We start from the raw sequence: 24,263 nt of genomic DNA on the forward strand, positions 1-24,263 counted from the left end.
CAACTCCTTTCTGTAGACATAGTGAAAATGTGGTGGAATTAGTTATGTGTAGAAAAGGTGACTATGATTTGGGCTTACCCCAGGGCAGATGGGAAGAAACACATACTTAGAACATTCTGCATTTCTTCCCCCCAAAGTCTGTCAGGACATCATGCTCACTTTAGGCAAGATGCCTAAACCTAAAGTTGTTCTCTCCCCATCCCCAAATCAAACTGAGAAAAACCAAGCTTGGTATAGAAACATCCATCCAGGGCCATCTGGGTGGCTCAGTCGGTTAAGCTTCTGACTTGATTTCCACTCAGGTCGTGATCTTACAGTTGTGAGACTGAGCCCCGAGTAGGGCTCTGCACTGGGCATGGAGCCTGCTTAAGCTTCTCTCTCTGTCTCCCCCCTTTACTGCCCCGCATTCCCACAGTTCACATGTGTGTGAACTCTGTCTCCCTCTCAAAACAAACCCAAGAACATCAATTCTTTTTTTCTTTCTTTTTTTTTTTTTTTTGAGAGATAGAGGGCTCAAGTGAGCAAGGGGCAGAGAGAGAGAGGGAGAGAGAGAGAATCCCATGAGGGGCAGAGACGGGGTGGGGGGAGAGAGGAGGAGAGGAGAGGAGGGGGGGGAGAGAGAGAGAGAGAAGTGGGGCTCACCCAGGGCTTGTGCTCACCCAAAGCAGGACTCGAGCTCACCTGAAGTGGGGCTTGAGTTCACCCTATGTGGGACTCGAACTCACAAACTGTAAGATCATGATCTGAGCTGAAGTCAGATGCTTAACCAACTGAGCGATCCAAGTGCCCCCAAAACATCCATTCTTATCCTTTCTCTGGGTCTTGCTATCTCATGTTGACCTCACCTGCCTTTGGACTCCACTCCTCCCCTTGCTTCTGGGGCTTTGCCCCACCATCTGGACAGGGATCCCTTTTTCTCACCAGCTAGTCCACATCAGCATATGAAAACTTGTAAAGGGAAAAGGCAAAACCTCCCTCCATCTCATATGCCCACCTAGCTACTGTCCATTTCTCTTGTCCTTGTCAGACATTTTGAAAGCACGCCCTCCACCTTCTCACCTCCCATAACTCCTCTGTATACTGTGACCTAGCTTCTGCTCCCATCATTCACTGACACTGCTCTCTGCAAAGGGCCCATCAACACTCTTGTTAAATCCAGAGAACAATTTCTTATCCTACCTGCACTTTCCGATATCTAACACTGCTGACCACTCCCTCTGTTATGGGCCTTGGCTTCCATGATGAAATTGCCTTCTTTGTTTTCTTCCTCTTTCAGTTGCTCCTTTTCAGACTCTACCTTCTCTGCTCATCCCTTGAATGTTGCTCTCTGGAGTTCTAACCTAAGCCCTCTCCCAGCCTCTTTTCATTCCTGTCTCTCAGGGTGATATTGACTAACCAAGTGGAAAGTCTCAGCCACTGAAAAACACTTCCTCTGCTACACTCCAATATCTGACTGGCTCACAGACTCAACTTTCAAATCTCTCCCTAATCTGTGGCCTCATCTCCACCTTAAGAAATCTCCTTCCTCCCAGTTTTTGGCCCATGCCTGTCCATTGTGCAAAGTTTATTAAGAATGATTTTTCTTTTTTACAAATTTTTTTGAAGTTTATTTTGAGAGAGAGGTTGCATGTGTGAGCAAGGATGGGGGAGGAGGAAAGAGGGAGAGAGAATCCCAAGCAGGTTCCACATGTCAGCGCAGAGCCCAACATGGGGCTCAATCCCACAAACCATGAGATCATGACTTCAGCCAAAATTGAGTTGGACACTTAACCGACTGAGCCACCAAGACTCCCCAAGAATGATTTTTCTAAAACACAAGTCCGATTGTGACATTTCTCCATTTAGATCACCTGAACAGTTTTCCGTCCATGTAGTTGTCTATCCTACAAAATCCAAGCTCCTGAGCCAGGCAAACGAGGTTTTTCATGTTGGACATTTTGGCCCCTTGCACGCTTATCTCCTGTTACCCCCTTATATCACTCCCATTCATCACCACCTTGGCACCGTGTGCTTCTTGAGGCTTCTGTGCCTGGGTGCTTCTGGGAACAGCTGATCCCTCTGTTGTTCCTTCTCTTACTCACTCTTCAAACCTCCTCTGAGAAAAGACCTACCCAAGCACCACACTCCCTGCAGTCAAATTAGGCACTTTCTCCTCCATGCTCCCAGGGTGCTCTGTATTTGCCATGAAGAAGAAGTCACACTGGTCTCCTCTACCAGAGCCCGAGCCCCATGTTTTCACTTTTGCAGTCACTACATCATTGAGCAGATTTGGACACACAGTAGCGGTTCAGTAAATGTTGTGGTGTGATATTAACCCATCTTAGGAACAGATGGTTACAAAGGGTGGAGCCCACTGCTTTGAGCCTGAAGATGTTTTGACTGAACTTCTTCCCTCAATTTTTATTCTGAAAAAAAATTTCAAGCTTACAGAGGAGTTGCAAGAATAGTACAAGGAACCCTCAGATATTCTTCACCTAGAGTCACAAATTGTCAACATTTTGCCACACCTGCTTTATCTGTTTCTTTTCTCCGAATCAGTTGAGTTCATTGCAGACCTCATGACACTTTACCCCCTAAATAATCTGCCCTTCTCTCCAAAGAACAAGAATGTTCTCCTTTCTAACCAAAATTCAATGCTCAGAAAATTTAACATTGACCCAATGTTATTCAATAAGCAGTCTGAAATGCAATTTAAATGCAAATTAAATTTCCCCAATTTTGTCATTTTAAACTGTTTTGGATTCAGGAGCTCTAGGATTGTGCATTGCACTTAGTTGTCACATTTCTTCGGTCATCGTCTTCTTCTTTTTTTTAATGTTTATTTTTGAGAAAGAGGGAGTGGCAGAGAGAGAGGCATACACCGAATCCAGATCAGGCTCCAGGCTCTGAGCTGTCAGCACAGAGCCTGATGCGGGGCTTGAATCCACGAGCCATGAGATCATGACCTGAGCCAAAGCCAGACACTTAACTGACTGAGCCACAGGGGTGCCCCCCTTTTTAAAAAATAGTCTCCACACCCAAGGTGGGGCTCAGACTCACCACCCCAAGATCAAGAGTCGGATGCTCTGACTGAGCCACAGCCTGGCACCCCTCTCTAGTCTTCCTTTGACATTCACGAAATGTTTATTTGCAAAGAGTCCAAGCCAGCCCCATCGTGCAGCATTTCCCTTAATTTGGGCTTTTCTGGTTGTTTCTGCATGCTTTGATTCAGATTAAGCACTTTGCACAGGAATACTGCATGGGTGACGGTGTATCCATGTCCATTTGCTCCACTGTTGGTGATGCTGAGTTTGATCATTTGGTTAAGGTGGTCAGTCTCGTTTTCTCTCTCTCTTTTTTTTTCCGTGCTGTAAGAAGTAGGATGTAGAGCAGTGCCTGTTTTTTGGTTTTTTTTTTTTAGAAATGGAAAAAAACTTCCTTTATTTTTTATATATAATTTATTGTCAAGTTAACTAACATACAGAGTATACAGTGTGCTCTTGGTTTTGGGGGTAGATTCCTCTGATTCATCTCTTGCATCCAGATTTCTCCTTTGTAAAGATCACTTCTCCCTTTTGTAATTAAGCGGCAAACTGTGAGTTTGTGTGCGTGTGTGTGTGTGAGGCACCTTCATACTATGTAAATATGCTCTTCTCCAACCGTCTTTTACTCATCGATTCATTGATTTGTGTGTGTGGCAAAACACACATAACAAAATTTACCATCCTAACCATTCAGTGTACAGGTCAGTGGTATCGAATACGTTCAAAATGTGGTGCAACCATCATCACTGTCCATCTCCAGGACTCTTTTTATCTTGTAAAACTGAAACTCTACACCCATTAAACAATAACTCCCATGCCGCCCTCCCCCCAGCCCCTTGCCACCACTATTCTCTCTGTCTCTGTGAATCTGACTACTCTAAACACTTCAGATAGGGGGAATCATGCAGTATTTGTCTTTTTGTGACTGGCTTATTTCACTTAACATAATGTTAATATGCTAAGTTCACATTAGTAGCATAAAGTGAACCTCAAGATTGATCCATGTTGTAGCATATGTCAGAATTTCCTTCCTTTGTAAGGATAATAGTCTACTGTATGTATATACCAGTTTGTTTATCCATTCATCTGTGAATGTACACTGGGTTACTTCCACATTTTAGCTGTTGTGAATAATGCTGCTGTGATCATGGGTGTACAGATATCTCTTTGAGACCCTTCACTGGTTTTTAAAGACAAATATTTTATTTTTAATTTTTATTTATTTTGAGAGAGAGAGAGAGATAGAGAGAGGACACACACGCGAGAGCAGGGGAGGGGCAGAGAGGGAAGGAGAAAGAGAATCCCAAGCAGGCTCTGAGCTGTCAGCTCAGAGCTGGATGCTGGGCTCAGTCTCATGAACCGTGAAGTCATGACCTAAACAGAGAGATCAAGTGTTGGACACTTAACCAACGTACCCACCCAGGTGCCCCAAAGACAAATATTTTAATAATAATTACATTAATTCTGAAGATTTTCTTTGTGAAAATTATTTTTTGGAGCAATTTCTTTTAGGCCAATTTAAAATTTTATTTTTATTTACTTATTTATATTTTTTGAGAGAGAGCACAAGCTGTGGGGAGAGGGGCAGAGGGAGAGAGAGAGAATCCCAAGCAGGCTCCACGCTTAGTGCAGAGCCAGATGCGGGGCTCAATACCATGACCTGAGCCAAACCCGAGTCAGGTGCTCAACTGACTGAGCCACCCAGGTGCCCCAGGTCAATTTAATTCTTGATCAATTACCTACAAAGAATAATACCTTTTCCACTTCCATTTTAATAAAGTCACTTCTTTATTTCTTTTTGTATAATTTCCTTTTGTATAAAAGTTAGAAAATATTTTTGTTCACATAAAATTTTGGTAATTATAGCTTCTGCCTTTGTATGTTTTCTGGTAAGTCTTGTTTTCCCCCAGGTTACTTATATATATATATATATAAATCTTACCATGTAATGTTCTATTAGTAATATTCTTTGTGTAATCTCTACCCACAATGTGGGGAACAAACTCAGGACCCCGAGACCAAGAGAGGCATGCTCTATGGACTGAGGCAGCCAGGTGCCCGTCTTTATGAATTAGATAAAAGATGAAACAGCGAATCCACAAGAAAACGATGCCCACTTACTATTGCCACTGCAATTAATTCTTCCTTATTTGACACCTCGTGTCAGTGTTCATGCCTTTGGTGAAGTAAAGCTATGAAAGGTGAAATTACAATGTTATTTTGTTTGGGGATCAATGTTATTTTGTTTGTTTACTCAACTGGGAAAGCTTTTCTGAAGATGATGTTGGAATGTAGCAGCTCCAGTAAGCAAATGGAGAAAATGTTCTCCCCCAGTAAATTTGATGAGCACAGAACACAGGCAAAGGAAGAAAACAGTCAGGTACTTCCACCCTTTCATTGTCATTATTCGTTTTCCCTGCTAAATAAATATCCATTGACATCTTAGTAACAGTGTCCATATAGTTGGTGCAAAGTTTTTGTAGGACGGTGAAAATTTGTGAAAGAAGTCATCAACATCCACTTAATTATTGAAAAATTGCTGTAAGCTCCAATAATAGGCGCTTGCTATCACTTTTTTTTTTTTTTTTTTTTTTTGCTTGCAATCACATTCTTTGGTCATCTATGAAGGATTATTACGTGCATAGAATGTAAACATTTCTGAAGTAACAGAACTTGGCAGTTCGTGCTGCTTGCACAGGTGTTGGAAAGGCGTGAGAACCAGGGTGAACCAACTCTGCAGGAACAGAATATGATTGCGGCGTGAAGCGCGTGCGCACAGCACAGACCACAGAGCACCGTGCGCGCGCTCCGAGCTGGAGTCTGTCGCACCGCGAAAAGGGTGATCAAGTGCTCGGGGCGCATCCTCCAGGACCAGGTTCACCGAATACCGTTAGCGGGGCCGCTGACAGCCTGCCAGCTGCATCCCCAATACTTCCCTCAGGCGTCCCTTACCCACCACTTGCTTGCACTGAAAATAATCACTGCGATAGTAACAAAGAATCCTTAAACGGCGTCTCGGTTTTTTGCAGGCGGCCGAAGGTCCCCTTCCTGGGCTCTGCACTTGCGAGCCCCCTGGCGGGCCCGGGGCTCCTGGATCGCGCCCCTCTCCAGCCGTACTTCTCGGACGCCTTGCCCCCATCACCCCTGCCTCCCAGACCGTGCGACCCCGTTTGGCCTTCGCGGCCTCCCGGCCCCAACTCTGCACTGCTCCGCGCGACCCCGCCTCCGGATCCCCGGCAGGGCTCCTTCTCTTTCCGCGCCCCGCAGCGGGGCGGGGCGGGGCGGCGCAGGGGGCGGGATTTTCTGGCACCTTCTGGGCGCCGCGAACGCTCGGATCTCGGGCTCGGAGGCCGGAAACGTCGCTACGGAGCCGCAGGGCATCCCGCACGGAGGCCCTTTCTTGTTCTCCGCGGAGGCCGCTCCGTCAGCGTAGACATGGCCAAATGGGGCCAGGGGGACCCGCGCTGGATCGTGGAGGAGCGGGAGGACGGGACCAATGTGAACAACTGGCACTGGTGCGGCTGGGCGGGGGCCGCGGCTTTCGGGCCTCCTCCTCCGCAGCGGCGGGCGGGATGGTGGGGCCCCTCTGCGAGCACCGGGCTCCCGGTGCCCTGCGGGGTGGGGTGGCCAGGCCTCTCGGGCCGCGGCGCTCCCTCCGTAGGGCGGGGCCTGCACAGGTGCAGAGGATTCTCCCCGCCCCCGCAGCCGCTCAGCGCGCTGCTGTAAATAAGCCTCAGGTGAGTCCGGAGACCTGGGGGCTTATCTGCACTTGGCTGTGGAACTGCAGTTTCCTTCTTGTGAAACTTGGTTTGGGCCCCACGAATGGTATCTGACTTACCTCTTCAACTTTGACAGTCTGTGACCTTAAGACTCCCCCACCCCCCACCCCTCTTGATGTTTCTAGAAGTTAAAAGGAGCTAGAGTGTGCGCGGGTGTGCGCGCTTGTCCGTTGGTCTGCGTGTAGTGGAAAGAACAGGAAATTGGATCTCAGCTGTAGATCTAACTCGATTGGCTTTTAGTGAGCCCCGCCTTCTAGGAGTTTGAGCGGTTGCACATCCTTTTTGGATGTCATCTGGAACATGGGCTTGATACTTGCCTCCCTCTCTGCCCCAGAGTTTCAGGAGGTGATGCAGCATCACTGAGGGCTGTGTTACGTCAAGGCCATCAAGCTGATGTTGAGGCAGGTCAGGGCAGAGTTAAGCCGTCAGCTTGTGAGCGGCTTATTGAGGGAGCCCTGGCCTCTCCTTTCCCAGCATTGTCACCATGACACACCAGGGACTTCTCTCACCTCGTTTCCACTCCCTAAAATGGAAGCATTTATTTGGGAAGATTGCATGAGATAATATATGTGTGAAAACACTTGATCATTTGTCTTGTGATTAAAATTAATTCGGTTATTACTGCCTTTTTGTATGGCCGCTTTGCCCATCCATTTCCAATGGGTGAGATTGCTAGACCCCTCGCCCCCAAATAAGCTAGTGTTTTGAAGACAAAATACTACTTTACATAGTGGATAATAGTATCCTAAGGAACTGAGCGGGAATATGAAAAGATATTTGGTGGAAATCTGATTTAAGAAGCACATTTGGAACTTTGAGATTGGTAGGTCTGTCAAGGCTGCCTGAGAGGAGATGAGCGGATCTCACTGCCCTGATGCCCCAGCCTGGGCATGTGGATACCAGCGGGGGCTTCCATTCATGGCCCTTCCTTTCTGGTCCCTGGCAGGACAGAGCGGGATGCTACCAGCTTGTCCAAGGGGAAGCTCCGCAACCTCCTGGTGGGCATCGTCGTGGAGAATGAGACTGGACACCGTGTGATCAGTGAGCTGAGGCAGGTAGAAGGTGAGGTTTCTTGCAGCAGCCGCAAAGGATTTCTTCTATGAGTGGAACATCAGACTGAGCTGGAAAGGTAACGGGGCTCAGGGGACAGCTAGGGCTGGAGGCAGCCTTGGGGCAGAGTTGGCTCATTTATCATTCATTTGTTCAGCAGATATTTTTAGAACTCCTGATATGAGCCTAGCACTTACTGGCCCCTGAATTGGTCTTCATAGTTACAGATACCCTTCTGTCATGTCCGACTAGCTGGGGGCTTCCCTTTCTCCCATCACACAGTTCCTTAGAGCTCTTTTTTTTTTTTAAATTTTTTTTAATGTTTATTGATTTCTGAGACAGGGATTGACAGAGTATGAACAGGGGAGGGTCAGAGAGAGAGGGAGACACAGAATCTGAAACAGGCTCCAGGCTCTGAGCTGTCAGCACAGAGCACGACGCGGGGCTCGAACTCACAGACTGTGAGATCATGACCTGAGCCGAAGTCAGACGCTTAACCGACTGAGCCACCCAGGCACCCCTGCTTAGAGCTCTTTGATTGCAGCTGGACTCTTGTCTGCCAGGCACTTGTGAGCCCTAGAGTTTTCTGGAGCTGCTGGAACACTCTTCTCTGCATGCGGACTGTTTTGGGTCCTTCAGGTCCTTGTCCTGAGTGAAGCCACCTATCTCTGTTATACAAAGATCGCAGGTCCCTTCCTTGTACTGTCTCCCTTCCCACTTTATTTTCCCCCACAGCACTGTTATTTGGTATCTTTATATGGTTACTTAAATATTTTATTTATCTGGTTGCCCTCCAGCCCTCATTCATCAGGGCAGGGATTTTTAAAAATACCAGCTTTATTGAGATCTGATTCACATACCATATAGTTCATCCATGTAAAGTATGCAGTTCAGTGGTTTCCAGCACACTCACAGAGTTGTGCAGCCGTCACTACAGTTGATTTTAGAACATTTTCATCACTCACAAAAACCCCTGAACTCGTTAGCAGTCATTTCCCAGTCTTTGGCAACCACTGATCTGTTTTCTGTCTCAGTGGATTTGACTCTTCTGGACACTTCTATGAATGGAATCCTAGAGTATGTGGTCTTTTGTGAATGACCCCCCCCCCTTTTTTTTAAATTTTAACACCAGTATAGTTAATATAAGTGTTAAATTAGTTTCAGATGTACAATATAGGGATTGAACAATTGTATATATTACTCGGTCTCATCTTAAATTCCACATATGAGTGAAATCATATGGTATCTGTCGTTCTCTGACTTATTAACGTTGGATGGATCTCGAGATCCATCTATGTTGTTGCATATGGCAAGATTTCATTTTTTTTTTGTGGCTGAATAATACTTCATTGTGTGTATGTGTGTGTATATATACATATATATATATATACACATATATATATTGGAATAAAATATTCCATAATTTGGCTATTGTAAATAATGCTGAAATAGATATGGGGTGCATATCTTTTTGAATTAGTGTTTTCATTTCCTTTGGGTAAATACCCAGTAGTGTGATTTCTGGATCATAGGGTAGTTCTATTTTTAATTTGTTGAGGAAACTTCACACTGTTTTCCACAGTAGCTGCACCAGTTTGCATTCCCACCAACAGTGCAGGAGGGTTCCCGTTTCTCCACATCCTTACCAACACTTGTTATTTCTCCTGTTGTTATTGTTTTTTAAAATATGTATTTATTTAAGTAATCTCTACACCCAATGTGGGTCTCAAACTCATGACACCAAGATCAAGCCTGCCCTTCTGACTGAGGCAGCCCAGTGCCCTGTTTCTTGTATTTTTGATTTTAGCCATTTTGATGGATGTGAGGTGATCTCTCATTGTGGTTTTGATTCGCATTTCTCTTATGATTAGTGATGTTGAACATCTTTTCATGTGTCTGTTGGCCATCTGTATGTCTTCTTTGGAGAAATGTCTGTTCATGTCTTTTGCCCATTTTTAGATTGGATTATTTATTTTTTTGGTGTTGAGTTATAGAAGTTTTTTATTTTCAAAAAAATATTTTTATTTTTTAAAGTAAGCTCTGCATCCATTGTGGGGCTCAAACTCACAACCCCAAGATCAAAAGTCACAGGCTGTACTGACTGAGCCAGCCAGGCACCCCTGTAGAATTTCTTTGTACCTTTTGGATACTAATCCTTTATTGGATATATCTTTTGCAAATACATTCTCCCATTCAGTAGGTTTTTAGTTTTGTTGATCATTTCCTTTGCTGTGCAGAAGCTTTTTATTTTGATGTAATCGCAATAGTTTATTTTTGCTTTTATTTTCCTTACCTCAGGAGACATATCTAGAAAAGAGTTGCTGTGGTTAGTGTCAGAGAAATTACTGCCTGTGCTCTTCTAGGACTTTTATAGTTTTGGGTCACACATGGAGGTGATTGGCTCCTTTCACTTAGCATAATGTTTTCAAGACTCATCCATGTTGTAGCATGTTTCATTCCTTTTTATGGTTGAATGATATTCTGTTGTACAGATATAGCATGTTTTGTTTATCTGTTCATCAGCTGATGAATATTTGTGTTGTTTTCATTCTTTAAGTCATTTGGTTAGGGATGGATTGGTTTTGTTTCCAGGCCCAGATCACTGTCTGGAACGTTGTGTGTTTGTTAAAAGAGTAAGTTTCTGCCGTGGTGCCTAGTTCCTGGCTGACAGACAGTCTGGCTCAATGAATACTTGTTGAAATAATCATGGATATGAAGACAAAGGGGAAAAGGAAGAGGAGGGGAGAGGGAGAGATCTAGTTGTAGAAGATTGTACTGAGTTAAAGTTTGGGCCTTTGCCCAGGAGTCGGCTCCTTTCTTGAGAGTTGGGTTAGAGAGTTCCACAGCAAGCTAGCCTTGGGCTTTTGCCCTACTGGCCGCTTTGCTAGAGCTGGGCTTGAGCCCAGGAAGGTGTTCCACAAGTGTCAAAAGTCCACTCCTGCCTGGGACCTTCTGGCTAGAGGTTTTCTCTCTGTTGCTCCTTCATTGTCTGCTGTTGGCTGGACATGGCAGGGTCTGGCACCTTACACCCTCACCCTACCCCACCCCCAGCACAGGGCTCCGAGTGTCCCAGGGAATCTCGTGGCCTTGTGTCTCTTCTGTCTCCCTCACCTCAAAGTGGCAACCACCTCCTTTGTGAGATAAGACTCAGCTACTCCAAGACAGCAGCTAGAGGGCAGGCTGAGGATGCCCTACCCTCACCCCTTGTGCTTTTCTCCTCTAGCAGTGAGCCCCAGAGGTGGCAAGTGGGACCCTCTGGGGAAGAGTCAACACTGGTCGGTTTTTTTTCTTTTTTAAATTAAACTTTAATTTTTTCCCACCTTTATTGAGACACAGTTGATTTTATAACACTGTATAAGGTTAAGGTATATGGCCTGATGGTGTGTGTGTGTGTGTGTGTGTGTGTGTGTGTGTGTGTATTAGAAATGATGATCACAATAAGGTTAGTTAACACATCTCTCATCCCACGTAGTTACCATTTTTGTGTGTGTATGTTGAGAACTTTTCAGATTTACTTTCTTACTAACTTTCAAATATATAATATAATAATGTTAACTGTAGTCATCAGGCTGTATATTACATCCTCAGAACTTACTTTTCCTGTAACTGGAAGTTTGGACCCTTTGTTTCCTTTGACCACCTTCAACACCACTGGCTCCCTGCAACCACCAATCTACTCTCCGTTTCTAGGAGTTTGATTTTTTAGATTTCACATGTAAATGAGATATCATTTTTGTTGTTGTCTGACTTTTTTTCACTTAGCATAATGCCCGCAGGGTCCATCCATGTTGTTCCAAATAGCAGGATTTCCTTTTTTTTTTTTTATGACTGAATAATAGTGTGTGTGTGTGTGTGTGTGTGTGTGTGTGTGTACACCACATTTTCTTTATCCATTTATCCATCAGTGGATACTTCAGTTGTTTCCATGTGTTAGCAACTGTAAATAATGCTGTAGTCAACATGGAGGTGCAGATGTCTCTTAGATAGTGATGTTATTTCCTTTGGATATAAGTAAATCCTTGGATTATGAGTAACTTGTTCTGTGAGCGTTCTGCAAGACAAGCAAACATTTCCAGTAAATTTTAACTCAGTAAATGAGCAGTATCTTGCAATGCGAGTAGTAGGTGACGCCAAATGGCACATGATCACAACCGATCACAACTAAGCCCACAACAAGCACAACTTGAAAACACTTTGGTAGACAAGTGCTTTGGATTACAAGCATGTTTCTGGAACGAATTCTGGTTACAAACCAAGGTTTTACTGGTATACCCAGAAGTGGGATTGCTGGATCATATGGTACTTCTGTTTCAATTTTCTTGAGGAACCTCCATCCAGTTTTCCGCAGTGGCTGCATCAATTTGCATTCCCACCAACAGCACACAAGGGTTCCCTGTTGTCCACATCCTCACCAACACTTGTTATCTCTTTCTGATCCTGGCCATTCCAGCACATGTAGGGTGATCCCTCATTGTGATTTGATTTTTTGTTTTTTCCAACTTAAAATTTTTTTATTTTATTTTTGAGAGAGAGAGAGCAGGAGAGAGGGGCAGCGGGAGAGGAAGAGAGAGAGGGAATATGAGAATGAATTCCAAGCAGTCTCCACACCCAGCTCGGAGCTCGAATGGGGGCTTGATCCCATGACCCTGAGATCATGAGCCAAAAATCAAGAGTCAGACTTTCAACCAACTGAGCCACCTAGGTGCCCCTGTTCCCATAGATCTTTTTGTTTTGTTTTGTTTTTTTAATTTTTGAGAGAGTGTGCATGTGCAAGTGGGGGAGAGGGAGAGGAGGGGGAGAGAGAAAGGGAGAGAGAGAAAGAGAAAGAGAAAGAGAGAAAGAGAATGAGTCCTAAGCAGGCTCCACGCTGAGACTCCCAAGCTCCCACTCTCGGCTTGATCCTTTACCACCATGAGATCATGACCTAAGCCAAAATCAAGAGTCAGCTGCTTTACCCACATGCCCCCTCATTGTGATTTTGATCTGCATTTCCCTGATGATTAGTATGTTGAGTACCTTTTCATGTACCTGTGATCCATTTAAACATCTCCTTTGCATAAGTGTCTATTTATGTACTTTGCCCATTTTTACTGGGATTATTATTTCTTTTTTTTTTTTTTGGGGGGGTGGTTGTCAGGTTTTAGGAGTTCCTTATGTATTTTGGATATTAACTTCTTATCACATAAGGTTTACAAATATTTTCTCCCATTCTGCATGTTGCCCTTTCATTTTGTTGACTGATTTTTTTCTTTGCGGAAGCTTTTTAGTTTGAGATGGTCCTACTTGTTTCGCTTTTGTTGCTTGTGGTTTTGGTGTTACATCCAAAAATCATTGCCAACACTGCTGTCAGGGAGCTTTTATCCTCCTTCTAGGAGTTTAATGGTTTCAAATCTTAATATTTTAGTCTTTAGTTCATTTTGAATTAGTTTTTTTGAGTGGTATAAGATAGGGGTCCAGTGTGTCAGTCTTTTGCGTCTTTTGCATGTGAATATTAAGTTTTCCCAGTAGCATTTATTTATTAAAACAAAATTTTAATGTTTATTTAGTTTTGAGAGAGCATGAGCAGGGAAGGGGCAGAGAGAGAGGAAGACACAGAATCCGAAGCGGGCTCCAGGCTCCGAGCTGTCAGCACAGAGCCCCACATGGGGCTCAAACCCATGAGCCATGAGATCGTGACTTGAGCTGAAGTTGGACACTTAACCGACTGAGCCATGCAGGTACACCTTCCCAGTACCATTTAATGAAGAGACTGTCTTTTACCCATTGAGTATTCTTGCTTACGTTGTCAAATACAAGTTGACTATATATGTATGGATTTATTTCTGGGCTCTTGATTCTGTTCCATTGGTCTTTGTCTGTTTTCATGTCACTATTATTTTGTTTTGATCTCTGTAGTTTTGTAGTAAAGTTTGAAATCAGGAATTATGATGCCTCCAGCTTTGTTTTTCCTTCTCAGGATTGCTTTGCCTGTTCAGGGTGTTTTGTGGTTTCATGCAAATTTTAGAATTCCATTGGCATTTTGATAGGGATTGCATTGAATCTATAGATGCTTCTTATTTGCTTTCTTCTGATAACTTTGGGCTTTGTTTTTTTCTGGCTCGTTGAGGTATAAGGTTAGGTTCTTTATTTGAAATCTTCTTTTTCTTGATTTATGTGCTCATCACTACAAACTTCCTGCTTAGAACTGTTTTTTCTACATCCCATAGGTCTTGGTGTGTGTGTTTCTATTATTTGTCGCAAGTTATTTTTTTTTTTAATTTTTTTAAAGTTTTTATTTTTTAATGTTTATTTATTTTTGAGAGAGACAGTGTGTGGCGGGGGCGTGGGGTGGGGTGGCAGAGAGAGAGGGAGACACAGAATCTGAAGCAGGCTCCAGGCTCCGAGCTGTCAGTGCAGAGCCTGACGTGGGGCTCGAACTCATGAACCAGTGAGATCATGACCTGAGCCGAAGTTGGCCTCTTAACCGACTGAGCCACCCAGGCACTCCTGTCTCAAGTTATTTTTAAAATTTCCCTTTTGATTTCTTTGAGCCATTGGTTCAGAAATGTTTTATTTAATTTCCACATATCTGTGAATTTTCCAGCTTTCCTCCTGTTACTACTTTCTAGCTTCATACCATTGTGGTTTGAAAAGATACTTATTATAATTTTTATATTTTTTAATTTGTTGAGACCTGTTTAGTGTCCAATGTGATTTATCCCAGAAGATGTTGTGTGGATCCTTGAGAAGAATGTATATTCTGTTGATATTTAAAGGATTGTTCTGTATATGTCTGTTAGTTCCATTTGGTCTATAATGTTCAAATCTGCTGTTTCCTTATCGATTTTTTGTCTGGGTGATCTCTCCACTGTTGAGTATGGGATATTAAAGTCTCCAATTATTACTATATTGCCAATTATTTCTCCTTTTAGTTAATCTATCAGTATTTGCTTTATATATTTAGGTGCTTCAATGTTAGGTACATAAATATTTACAGTTGTTATATCTTCCAGATGAATTGATCCCTTTACCATTATATAACAACCTTACTTAGGTTTTTTTTGACCATCTTTTTTTCTTAATATTTTGTTTAACACAAGTATAGCTACTCCTGCTTTTTTTTTTTTTTTTTTGGTTGCCATTTGCTTGAAATATCTTTTTCACCCCCTCACTCTCACTGTCATGCTAAAGTGAGCCTCTGTGTTACGGGCAGCAGATTATTGGATGTTGTCTCTATTATTTCTTTTTAATCCACTCAGCCATTCTGTGTCTTTTGATTGGACAATTTAATGGTTTATGTTTAAAGTAATTCTTGATAGGTAACAACTTACACTTGCCATTTTGTTGTTGCCTGTTTTATAGATCCAGTGTTCGTGCTTCTTCTCTTGCTGTCTTCCTTGGTGATCTCATGCCTTTTTGTGGTGGTGTGCTTTAACTCCTTTATCATAATCTTTTGTGTACCTACTACAGGTTTTCCTCAGGTCGTTACCCTGAGACATACATGAAATGTCTTATATTTATAACATGCTATTTAAACAACTAAGACCTTTGATAGCATACAGAAATTTATACTTCTGCCTTCCTCATATTTTAGGTTCTTGATGTTATAATTTGCATATTTTTACATTCTGTATCTAGTAATAAATTATTGTAGTTAGGATCATTTTTAGTATGTTTAGCTTTTAAATTAGAGTTGTAATTGAATTATGCAACACCATTACAATATTAGATCTAACTTTGACTATATATTTACTCTTAATATATATATACTATGTATATTACTGTTATTGGTGGATTTTACATTCTTATGTTTAAAAAAATTTTTTTTAATATTTATTTACTTTTGAGAGAGACTGAGCATGAGTGGGGGAAGGGCAGAGAGAGAGGGAGACACAGAATCTGAAGCAGGTTCCAGGCTCTGAGCTGTTAGCACAGAGCCTGATGTGGGGCTCAAACTCATGAACTTTGAGATCATCACCTGAGCCGAAGGCCAGTGCTTAGCCAACTGAGCCACCCAGGAGCCCGTCACATTCTTATGTTTTTATGATGCCAATTTCAAATAACCTATCTTCTCATTCACTAGTTCTTACATCTGCTTGGTCATTTTAGCTGTTCAAGCTTTCTGTGCAGTTCTTCAGTCATTGTGTTCTTCAGCTCTGGGATTTCTGCTTTGTTTCCTTGTGGTACTTCTCATTCTGCTCATGTATTCTCTTAATTTTATTTAGTTGTCTGTCCTTCTAGTTAAAACGTAACTTTTTTTTTAATTAAAAAAATTTTTAAATTTATTTTAGAGAGAGAAGAGTGCAAGTGGGGGAGAGGGGCAGAGGGAGAGAATCCCAAGCAGGCTTCAGTGTGGAGCCTGATGCGGGGCTCAATCTCATGACCCTGGGACAATGACCTGAGCCAAAATGAAGAGTTGGACGCTCAACCAACTTAGCCACCCAGGCTCCCCAAGAAATTGATTCTTTTTTAAAGTTTGTTTATTTTTGAGAGAGAAAGAAAGCGTTGGGGAGGGGCAGAGGGAGACAGAAACACAGAATTTGAAGGAGGCTCCGGGCTCTGAGCTGTCAGCACAGAGCCTGACTTGGGGCTCGAACCCACAAGTGGTAAGATCATGACCTGAGCTGAAGTCGGATGCTCAACTGACTGAGCCACCCAGGTGCCAGAGCCTGACTTGGGGCTCGAACCCACAAGTGGTAAGATCATGACCTGAGCTGAAGTCGGATGCTCAACTGACTGAGCCACCCAGGTGCCCAGAGGTTTATTCTTAATTACTGATTATATAGTTCATGGATCTCCATTTCTTTAGGATCTGTTATTGGAGCTTTGTTAGTTTCCTTTGGTGGGGTCATGTTTACCTGATTCTTCATGAGCCTTAATTCCTTGCATTGGTATCTGCACATATAAGTGGTTTCCTTTTCCAGACTTAACCAGTTTGCTTCAGTAGGAAAAATGTTCACCATTCAGCTTAGCTTGAATGGGTTACTGGGTGGGTCAGCTAGTAGCATTCATGGTAGGCAGGGCATGCTGTCAGGGTCTCTAGTTGGGTGAGACCACAGCTCATGCTCTGAGGTTGGGGGTCAGGGCTCTACTAGCTGGGCTCCTTGGTAGGGTGGGTCTGCTTGTTGGGCTCTGTGTTCAAGCAGGGCTGCTGGGCAGGCTTTCAGACTGGATGTGGCTGTTGGCTGTGTTACATGGTCACTTGGGGTCACTAGCTGGGCTCTGTAGTTACCTCTGATCCGGTGGGGTTACTGGATGTGTCCTCTGGAAAGGCATTGCCACTGGTTGGGCTCTGATTGGGCAGGACTATGGGTGGGTCTCCACCATTGCTCCTGGTTGGGTGGGGTCTTAGACCATCCTGACCAGATGGTTCTGCTGGCTAGACTCTGTTGAGGTCAGGCCACAGGCAGTTTCATGACTGGACCTGATCTCAGGCTGTGCTCTGTGATCAGACTGTGCCTCAGAAGTCTGCAGGCTTGGTTTCGAGAACAGGTAGCCTCTGGTTGTGCTCTGCTGTTGAGCAACATTGCTGGCTGGGTTCTCTGGTGGGGATGGACCTCCAGCTGTATCCTGTAGTTGGTTGGGGCTAGGGACTGTGTTCTGTGGCTGGGTAGGGTCACTGCCTGGGCTCCCTATCTGGACAAGGCCACAAGATGTGTCCAGCATTTGGGCAGAATTGTAGGCTGGGCTTCAAGGCTGCTTAGGGACACTCTTCAGGCTCCCTGCTTATAGGACCAGAAGCTGTGCTGAACAGTTGGGCAGGGTTGCTGGTTTGGCTTCCTGTCCAAGTGGGGCTAGAGGATGGGCTCTGTGGCTGCCCAGATTCTGTGGTCGGGCTTTTGTCAGCAGTTGAGTGGGTCTGCAAATTTGCTTCTTTGCCTTGGTGGGGCGGTAGAATGGGCTCTACAGCTGGTTTCAGCCAGTTGACTAGGAGTCCAAATCAGGCGTAATCGCCAACCAAGCGCCCAGGTCACATAGGGTACCAGCTGAGCTCTGCAGATGGGCAGAGTCACTGGCTGGGATCTTTGCTCATGCACTGCTGCAAGCAAGAACACCATCCAACAAGATCTGCGCTCTGGTTATTGAGAGCCCTGCCCCCGCTTCTGATTCCCAGTGGTCCCTGTTAGCTGAGACCCAGATGGGCTTCCTAGGAAGCATCCCACAATGCTCGGGGATCTGGATGTCCACTTTTTTCCCATTGAAGAAACCACAGCTCTGTGCTGGCCTCGGGAGGGGCAGTTTGGTCAGTGTTACCACTTCTCTTACCCTTCTCTTTGGTCCTTCTTTGTCTTTGGTCCACCAAGGGTGCATCTGCCTTGCCTCTGCATTCTGGGATTCTCAGTGGTGTCTTGCCTGTGGATAGCTGCTAGTTGGTCTTGTGAGGGGGACTGAAGTTGGGAATAACTACATTGCCATCTTGATGTTGTCACTGAAATCAGCACTTTGGTATTGAAAGAAATCTAGCTGCGTGGGGCCCAAGCACAACTTCCCTAAGTCACAGCCTGTCTCCCTTCATGCTTTCCATGATCGCAACTCCGTGCCCCTTTCTGGCCTCCCATCCCTTATGTGACTGCTCTTCAAGACAGCCCTTTATCCTGCTTTGATCCTGGCAAAGATTATTGGAGGAGGAAAACAGAAACATGGGTTAAAGGCCCATTTACTCGTCTCATGCCTCCACCTGGCCCCTAATTTTGTGTGCACTTTCATTGGCTGGGTTTTACCTCCACATTTGCTGTTTGCCTATCTCTGTTGTGGGCCAGGAGAACACCTGTGTGCTGGGAAAGCCTTGAGCTTGCCTTGTCACCATCTGTGGTGCACCCTGTGTGGAGGGTGGGCTGTTTAGTTAAGGCAGTTTGGCATAAACCAGTTGTTACTTTACAATTGAAGAATGTATTTTGTTCATTTTAAGTGTAATTAAAGAATCTGGTGCAAAGCACAAGGGATTGATTGAAATACTCAGCCTTTCTGAAGAAAATGAAGTAGATGACACCGAGGTGAGGTATCTGTTTTTTTGTTTTGTTTTTTAAGTCCAAGCTTCTGCTGTATACGTTGGGCATTTGAAAAACTATTGAATACACTTTGTGATTCCTGTGCGGTGGTTGTGGTGTATTGTAAAGGGTTTGTTTGCCAAGAAGGTTTACTATGCTGGGTGGGTGGGGGGCAGTGTGGGGTGTGGAGTGGAGCCGTGTAGGAAAGAAGAGGAAGCCCCAGACTGCCCCATGCACCAGGTGTAGTCCTTGGGCAGGTGACCACACCCTCCACAGCCTTTTCATCTGTGAAGTGGGACTAATTCGTCTTTCAGGGTGGCATCAGATAAATGTGACAGTGTATGTCCTGTTAAGTGCTTAGGCGGATGTGCAGCTTGGTGAACGGGGTTTTGTTTCTGCATCTCTGCTGTTTCCTTTGAATGTGAAAATATTCAGCTTTTAGCTGTGATTGTATCGCATGGTTTTTCATAAACTAGTTAGTCCATGTTGCTTTTGATTAGCTCTCCTAGTTCTCCTGGGAGCTAGAGCCTTGTGGAACACCCAGGCTTGATTCTCAGTGATTGCCCTCTTGAGCCGAAAGCTTGGTTCTGGGGAGGGACCATTTGTACAGCAGCCGTATTTTCCAAACCAAGATAATTTGACAAAGGGGTTTTGATTTGTGAATGTATTTAAATATGAAGGCTTACAAAGACATAAAAATTAAATCATACTGAGAAACATACAGCCTCCCTTTATTAAAGGTTATAAAATGCTATACAGGTGGGGCTGTCTCGGGCACCTGGGTGGCTCAGTTGGTTAAGCATCTGACTTCAGCTCAGGTCACGACCTCACAGTTCATGAGTTTGAGCCCTGCGTTGGGCTCTGTGTTGACAGCTCAGAGCCTGGAGCCTGCTTTAGATTCTGTGTCTCCCTTTCTCTCTCTGCCTCTCTCCTGCTCGCTCTCAAAAAAAAAAAAAAAAAAAGAGGGGGGCGCTGTCTCATACACATCTTCAGACATGTGGTTGATGCCTTTAAGGACTGTGATTTCACGTCGCTATATTCAGCATGATGAAAAGTTTTTCATCAGCATATTAAAGTGGTCTCTTCGGTTCAACCCTTGGTGGCATTACAGAATAAAGTGGGACCCAGGATCTGGGACCATACCCATCTCAAGTGAATCATAGGGATGCGAAATATTTTAAACCAACATCTCTTTTTACTCTGAGAATACCACAGAGGCATTGCCAGAGCCAGAATGGCCTTCTGATGCTTCCCTCTGTCTGCCTCCTCCCCACTCTTACTGTACCTTTTTCTCCCTCCCTCTTCCTTTCTTCCTCCCTACCAAAAAAGTGTAGCCCAAGGCCGTGTTACATGGGAACTCGATTTTCCTAATTACACTGGCTTTGGGGTACTAGACCAGCGCTGTTCAATAGAAATACAATGCAAGCCACATATGGAATTTAAAATTTTCGAGTAGCCATATTAAAAAAGTTAAAGGAAACAAATGAAATTAATTTTAATATTTATATTTTTATTTAACCGAATGTATAAAAATACCATTTAAACATGTAATTAGTATCAAAATTATTGGGATTATTTTACAGTCTTTTTTTGTACTAAATCTTCAAAGTCTGTTGTGTGTATTATTTCACACTCGTAGCACATCTCAAATCAGACCAGCCACATTTCAAGTGCTCAATAGCCAAATGTGGCTAGTGGCTACCATACTGGACAGCGCATTTCTAGACCCTGATAAAAGCTATGGGGTGTGACTACATCATCAATAGAATACATACACATATACACACAACATTTTGTATGCAAATTAAGGAGTTCACATTTCTAAGAAGTCCCCTCAAGATCTGGCCATCAACCCAGTCAGTAGACCTTGGATTAAAAAATCCTTACAGCTTTTCAGTCTGTGAAGAAACCTGGCACATCTCTCTCACATCCACTTCTTCCCCTTCCCTCACCGTCATAGTGCTTCTCCCAGCCATGTGTCCTGATGTTGTAAGAGTACATCAAACCAGATTTTTATGTTTGTATGTTTCTGATTTGTAGATGAACGTGAGTAAAAAGAAAGGAGATGGGGATATACGGAAGGATCTTATGAAAACCGCAGGTACCGCCAAGGTCAGAGAGGCCCTTGGAGATTACATGAAGGCACTTAAGACGGGTAGAAGGCCACCCTTGTGAACCAGTGTGTCCCTTTTCCAGTTACCCAAGTTCTGCTCTGTACTTGGATTTCCAGGTTAGGGTTATGTCTGAGGCTTCCGAAACAACTCTTTATGCTGCAGGATAAAAATTGTAGTCTGGAGGTTGAGAGCTAGTTACAAGTAAGTGCATGAGTAGTGACTATTGGCATTGTATACATTGTGAACTGTTTTGCCTACAGAATTGCTAAGACTTTTCTGGAATAATTTATTCAGTTGTTTGTAGAATTACTTGTTTATCTTCCCTGCTACAATGTAAGCTCTAAGGTGGCATGGAAGGTGTCTTATTGACTGCTGTATCTCCAGCTTCTAGCACAATGCCTGACACATAGTAGGTGCTTATTAATAAATCTTTGTTGTATATCGAATGAATGAAAGGTATTTCAGGTATGGTTGAGATAATTCCTGCACTGCGTGGAAGTGAGGTTACTGTCTTCTTCCCTAAAATTGACATTTAAAAGGAAATGGAGAATACCTTGCAGGTATGAGCTGTGGTGGCCAATACGTAGGGAGGGAAGAGGAAGTGCTTAATGAGAATATTGAAAGCTCTAAATGATGGAGAGCTGCAAAGGCTAGTGAGGAAGGCCAGTTCATCCGTCTTTGTATCCCGTGCCATTGTTTTGGGAAATGATGAAATGACACTTTCATCCTTGAGGGAAGGGAATGTATAAATAGGCTTTCTTGTGGGATAAATACTGCATTTAGTTCAAGACAATGCTCCAAAGGCAGGGTTTTTTGGTAGGCAGATTACAAAACCTGGTGATGTTGTGTTTCACCTACCACAGTGGAAAACACTGCTTCAGACTTTTGGTTTAGGAGGTTTGGGATCCCATTCTTGGAATCTGGTGGTGGGAATTGACAGCCTTTGGCCTTAAATGCTGTTGTCCCTCATCTGCTTATCTTTGTGCCCCCTGGGCCATATGTACTTGTCCAAGTAGGATTTGGGGTGTTAAGCCATGGCCTGGGAGTAGAACAGAGCCGAGGAGCTAGCTCATAGCCACAATGAGCTGTTTCACAGTAACTGGGATTGGTGGTGCTAAAAAGGCTTTTCATGCTCTTTCCATGCGTCTGGAAGGTATAGTGTGGAATATGAGGACATTTTGGTAAGACTGAAAGATTGAATTTTTAAATCTAAGTAGCTTTATCTCCTGGCATGCTATTTAGTTATCCTTTGGAACATCTACTCTTCTTGAGATTCAGGCTTCATCTCGAACGGGTTTGGGTGTGAGGATCCCCACGGTGACACTGCACATGACCGAACTGTTTGACCCAACTGTAGAGCAGCTGTACAGCATCTTCACTGTGAAAGATGTAAGTAACTTCCCAAGCTAGGGCCCCCAGTGCTGATGTGGGGAGAAAATGTGCCACTAAGAACTGGAGCTGGTTTTTGGTTTCCCAGATAGCCATGTTTTTATGATTGAAGAGACCTAGCATGGTGGTGATAGAGGTCTTTAGGATAACTTCTAAAAAAATTTAAGGGGCTAAAAGATGGGCATTTTTAGGGAAATATGTCTGCACTTAGGGGATACAATACTGGGTTTTCTCCTTCAGAAAGGGAGAGAAAGCTGTAAGTAAACACTATTCAGGATTAGGAAAAAACCAAAAAAAAAAACAAAAACCCCAAACCACAGTGATGATTTTGTTAATACTTTGCCTTTAGGTTCAAAAGGTGATAGGGCATGATGGGATAACATGTCTCTTGTATGTTTTACTTGGTTAGCTGGTGCAGAAATTTTCTAAATCTCTTGCTATATTAGCTGAAAAAAGAGGGACATTCCAAATGTTTGATGGGAACATCACCGGCGAATATGTAGAATTGGTAAGTAATCTTTAGGGTTAAAGAAAAGTAATCTGGGACTGATCCTTCTGTTACATTGCTTTTTAAAAATCTGTGCTGTTTTTAATTTGCTTTTTTATCTGAGTTCACAGAAACTTGAGAAATTTATAAAATTGGTTATGGTAAATAGTTACAAATACTAAGTAGTGATAAAGATGAAGCCTTAGTTGCATAGTAATTGTACTGGTTTTAGAAGAAAGAAGTATAGTTAATTCCCCTCAACTCTTGGTCTAGAAGTTTCACATTTCTGCCACCTAAATCACTAGGGTCTGTGTTGCCCAGTGTCACCCTTGACATCAGCCCAGTTTTGGTTACCACTGTCACTATACTTCTGTCCTTGATGTTACTGCTGTTAAGGACATTGTGGCACCTAGAACAATGGATTCTCAGTGATGCTGGCATATAACCTGGGAGATGGGACTGTATGTTGTTTGTTGATTACCTTTAGTACCTCAGGAGTTTTAATGAAAGGATTTTCTGTGTTGCACTGGAAGTTTTAAAAGATGTCTTAAGGGAATTTCCCGTGTGTTTTTAGTTGACAAATAAAAAGATCGTCATGAAATGGAGACATAGAAACTGGCCAGAAGGTATGTTAGTAGTATCCTTTGTTATAAGAATTGGGAAACACTCAAGATTTCTCCCCCCACCCCCACTGTAATAAGCCAGTCGTAGTACTGTATGGATAGTTTTCATAATGCAGTAATAAGCTCCTTCTTTTTCTTCTAGAACACCATGCGACAGTTGCACTGAGTTTTGTGCCTACTCCAGGGCAAACGGAATTGCAGTTGGACTGTAAAGGAGTTCCTGTTTGTAAAGAAGAGGGCATGAAATCCTGTGGGCAGAAGCAGCATTTTGAAGAAATAAAATGTTTACTGAAGCTGACTACCCTAAATGGTTGAATTAGAAGATTTTGTAAGTCTACCTCTTCTCAATCCTTTTAAAAAAGAAAACACCCTTAATTTATATTGGATGAAATCCATGACCTCTTACAGAATTCAAAACATTGTTTGAATCTTTACTACGATTGGACTCTCACTGGGTTAAAAGTAGCAAGCAATGTGGAAATTAGGTATTAACCTTACCTCCCATAGATGCTCCTCTGGGAACAGATTGAGCCTCTGAGTACAGATAGTTGAAGTTTCCCACTAAAGCTTGTCCTGGCAAGCCACTCTGAGCTGTAGTTTTAGTTCAGGAAGACAAAAAAATAAATGGCACGTTGATACTTTTCCTTTATTTCACTTCAGGGTTTTAAGGTCTGTAGCTCTTTAGGTAGCATAGCAGCCATGTGTTCAGAAGCATGTTGGAGTGAGGTGCCTTGGGCCTTGTCATCAGGCTACTCCCTGCAGTGGCTATGCACTCCGGGCGGAGGACCGACAGGCTGCGGGGCAGCTTATGTTCTGGATCGCCGCCAGCAC

The 24,263-nt window shown here is 43.5% G+C and overlaps 1 protein-coding gene across 1 annotated transcript; it reads left to right on the forward strand.

Moving 5' to 3' along the window:
- The first annotated feature begins 5,757 nt into the window (after positions 1–5,757).
- AHSA2P (activator of HSP90 ATPase homolog 2) lies at positions 5,758–23,730 on the forward strand. Its single transcript, XM_053201386.1, has 8 exons — positions 5,758–6,538; positions 7,749–7,864; positions 11,076–11,127; positions 18,741–18,825; positions 20,860–20,931; positions 22,176–22,322; positions 22,732–22,830; positions 23,384–23,730. Exons 1-8 carry the CDS (start codon positions 6,459–6,461, stop codon positions 23,504–23,506), a joined length of 774 nt encoding a protein of 257 aa, XP_053057361.1. The 5' UTR covers positions 5,758–6,458; the 3' UTR covers positions 23,507–23,730.
- The last annotated feature ends 533 nt before the right edge of the window (positions 23,731–24,263 follow it).

This window comes from Acinonyx jubatus, chromosome A3, assembly GCF_027475565.1.
Source record: "Acinonyx jubatus isolate Ajub_Pintada_27869175 chromosome A3, VMU_Ajub_asm_v1.0, whole genome shotgun sequence".
In the NCBI taxonomy this organism is placed as follows: domain Eukaryota; kingdom Metazoa; phylum Chordata; class Mammalia; order Carnivora; family Felidae; genus Acinonyx; species Acinonyx jubatus.

Coding starts and splice junctions, on each gene's coding strand:
- AHSA2P (XM_053201386.1), top strand. CDS start 6,459: ATGGCCAAATGGGGCCAGGGGGACCCGCGCTGGATCGTGGAGGAGCGG. Junction 11,128..18,740: donor CTGGGGAAGAGTCAACACTG/GTCGGTTTTTTT, acceptor GTTCATTTTAAG/TGTAATTAAAGAATCTGGTG. Junction 22,831..23,383: donor CCGGCGAATATGTAGAATTG/GTAAGTAATCTT, acceptor GTGTGTTTTTAG/TTGACAAATAAAAAGATCGT.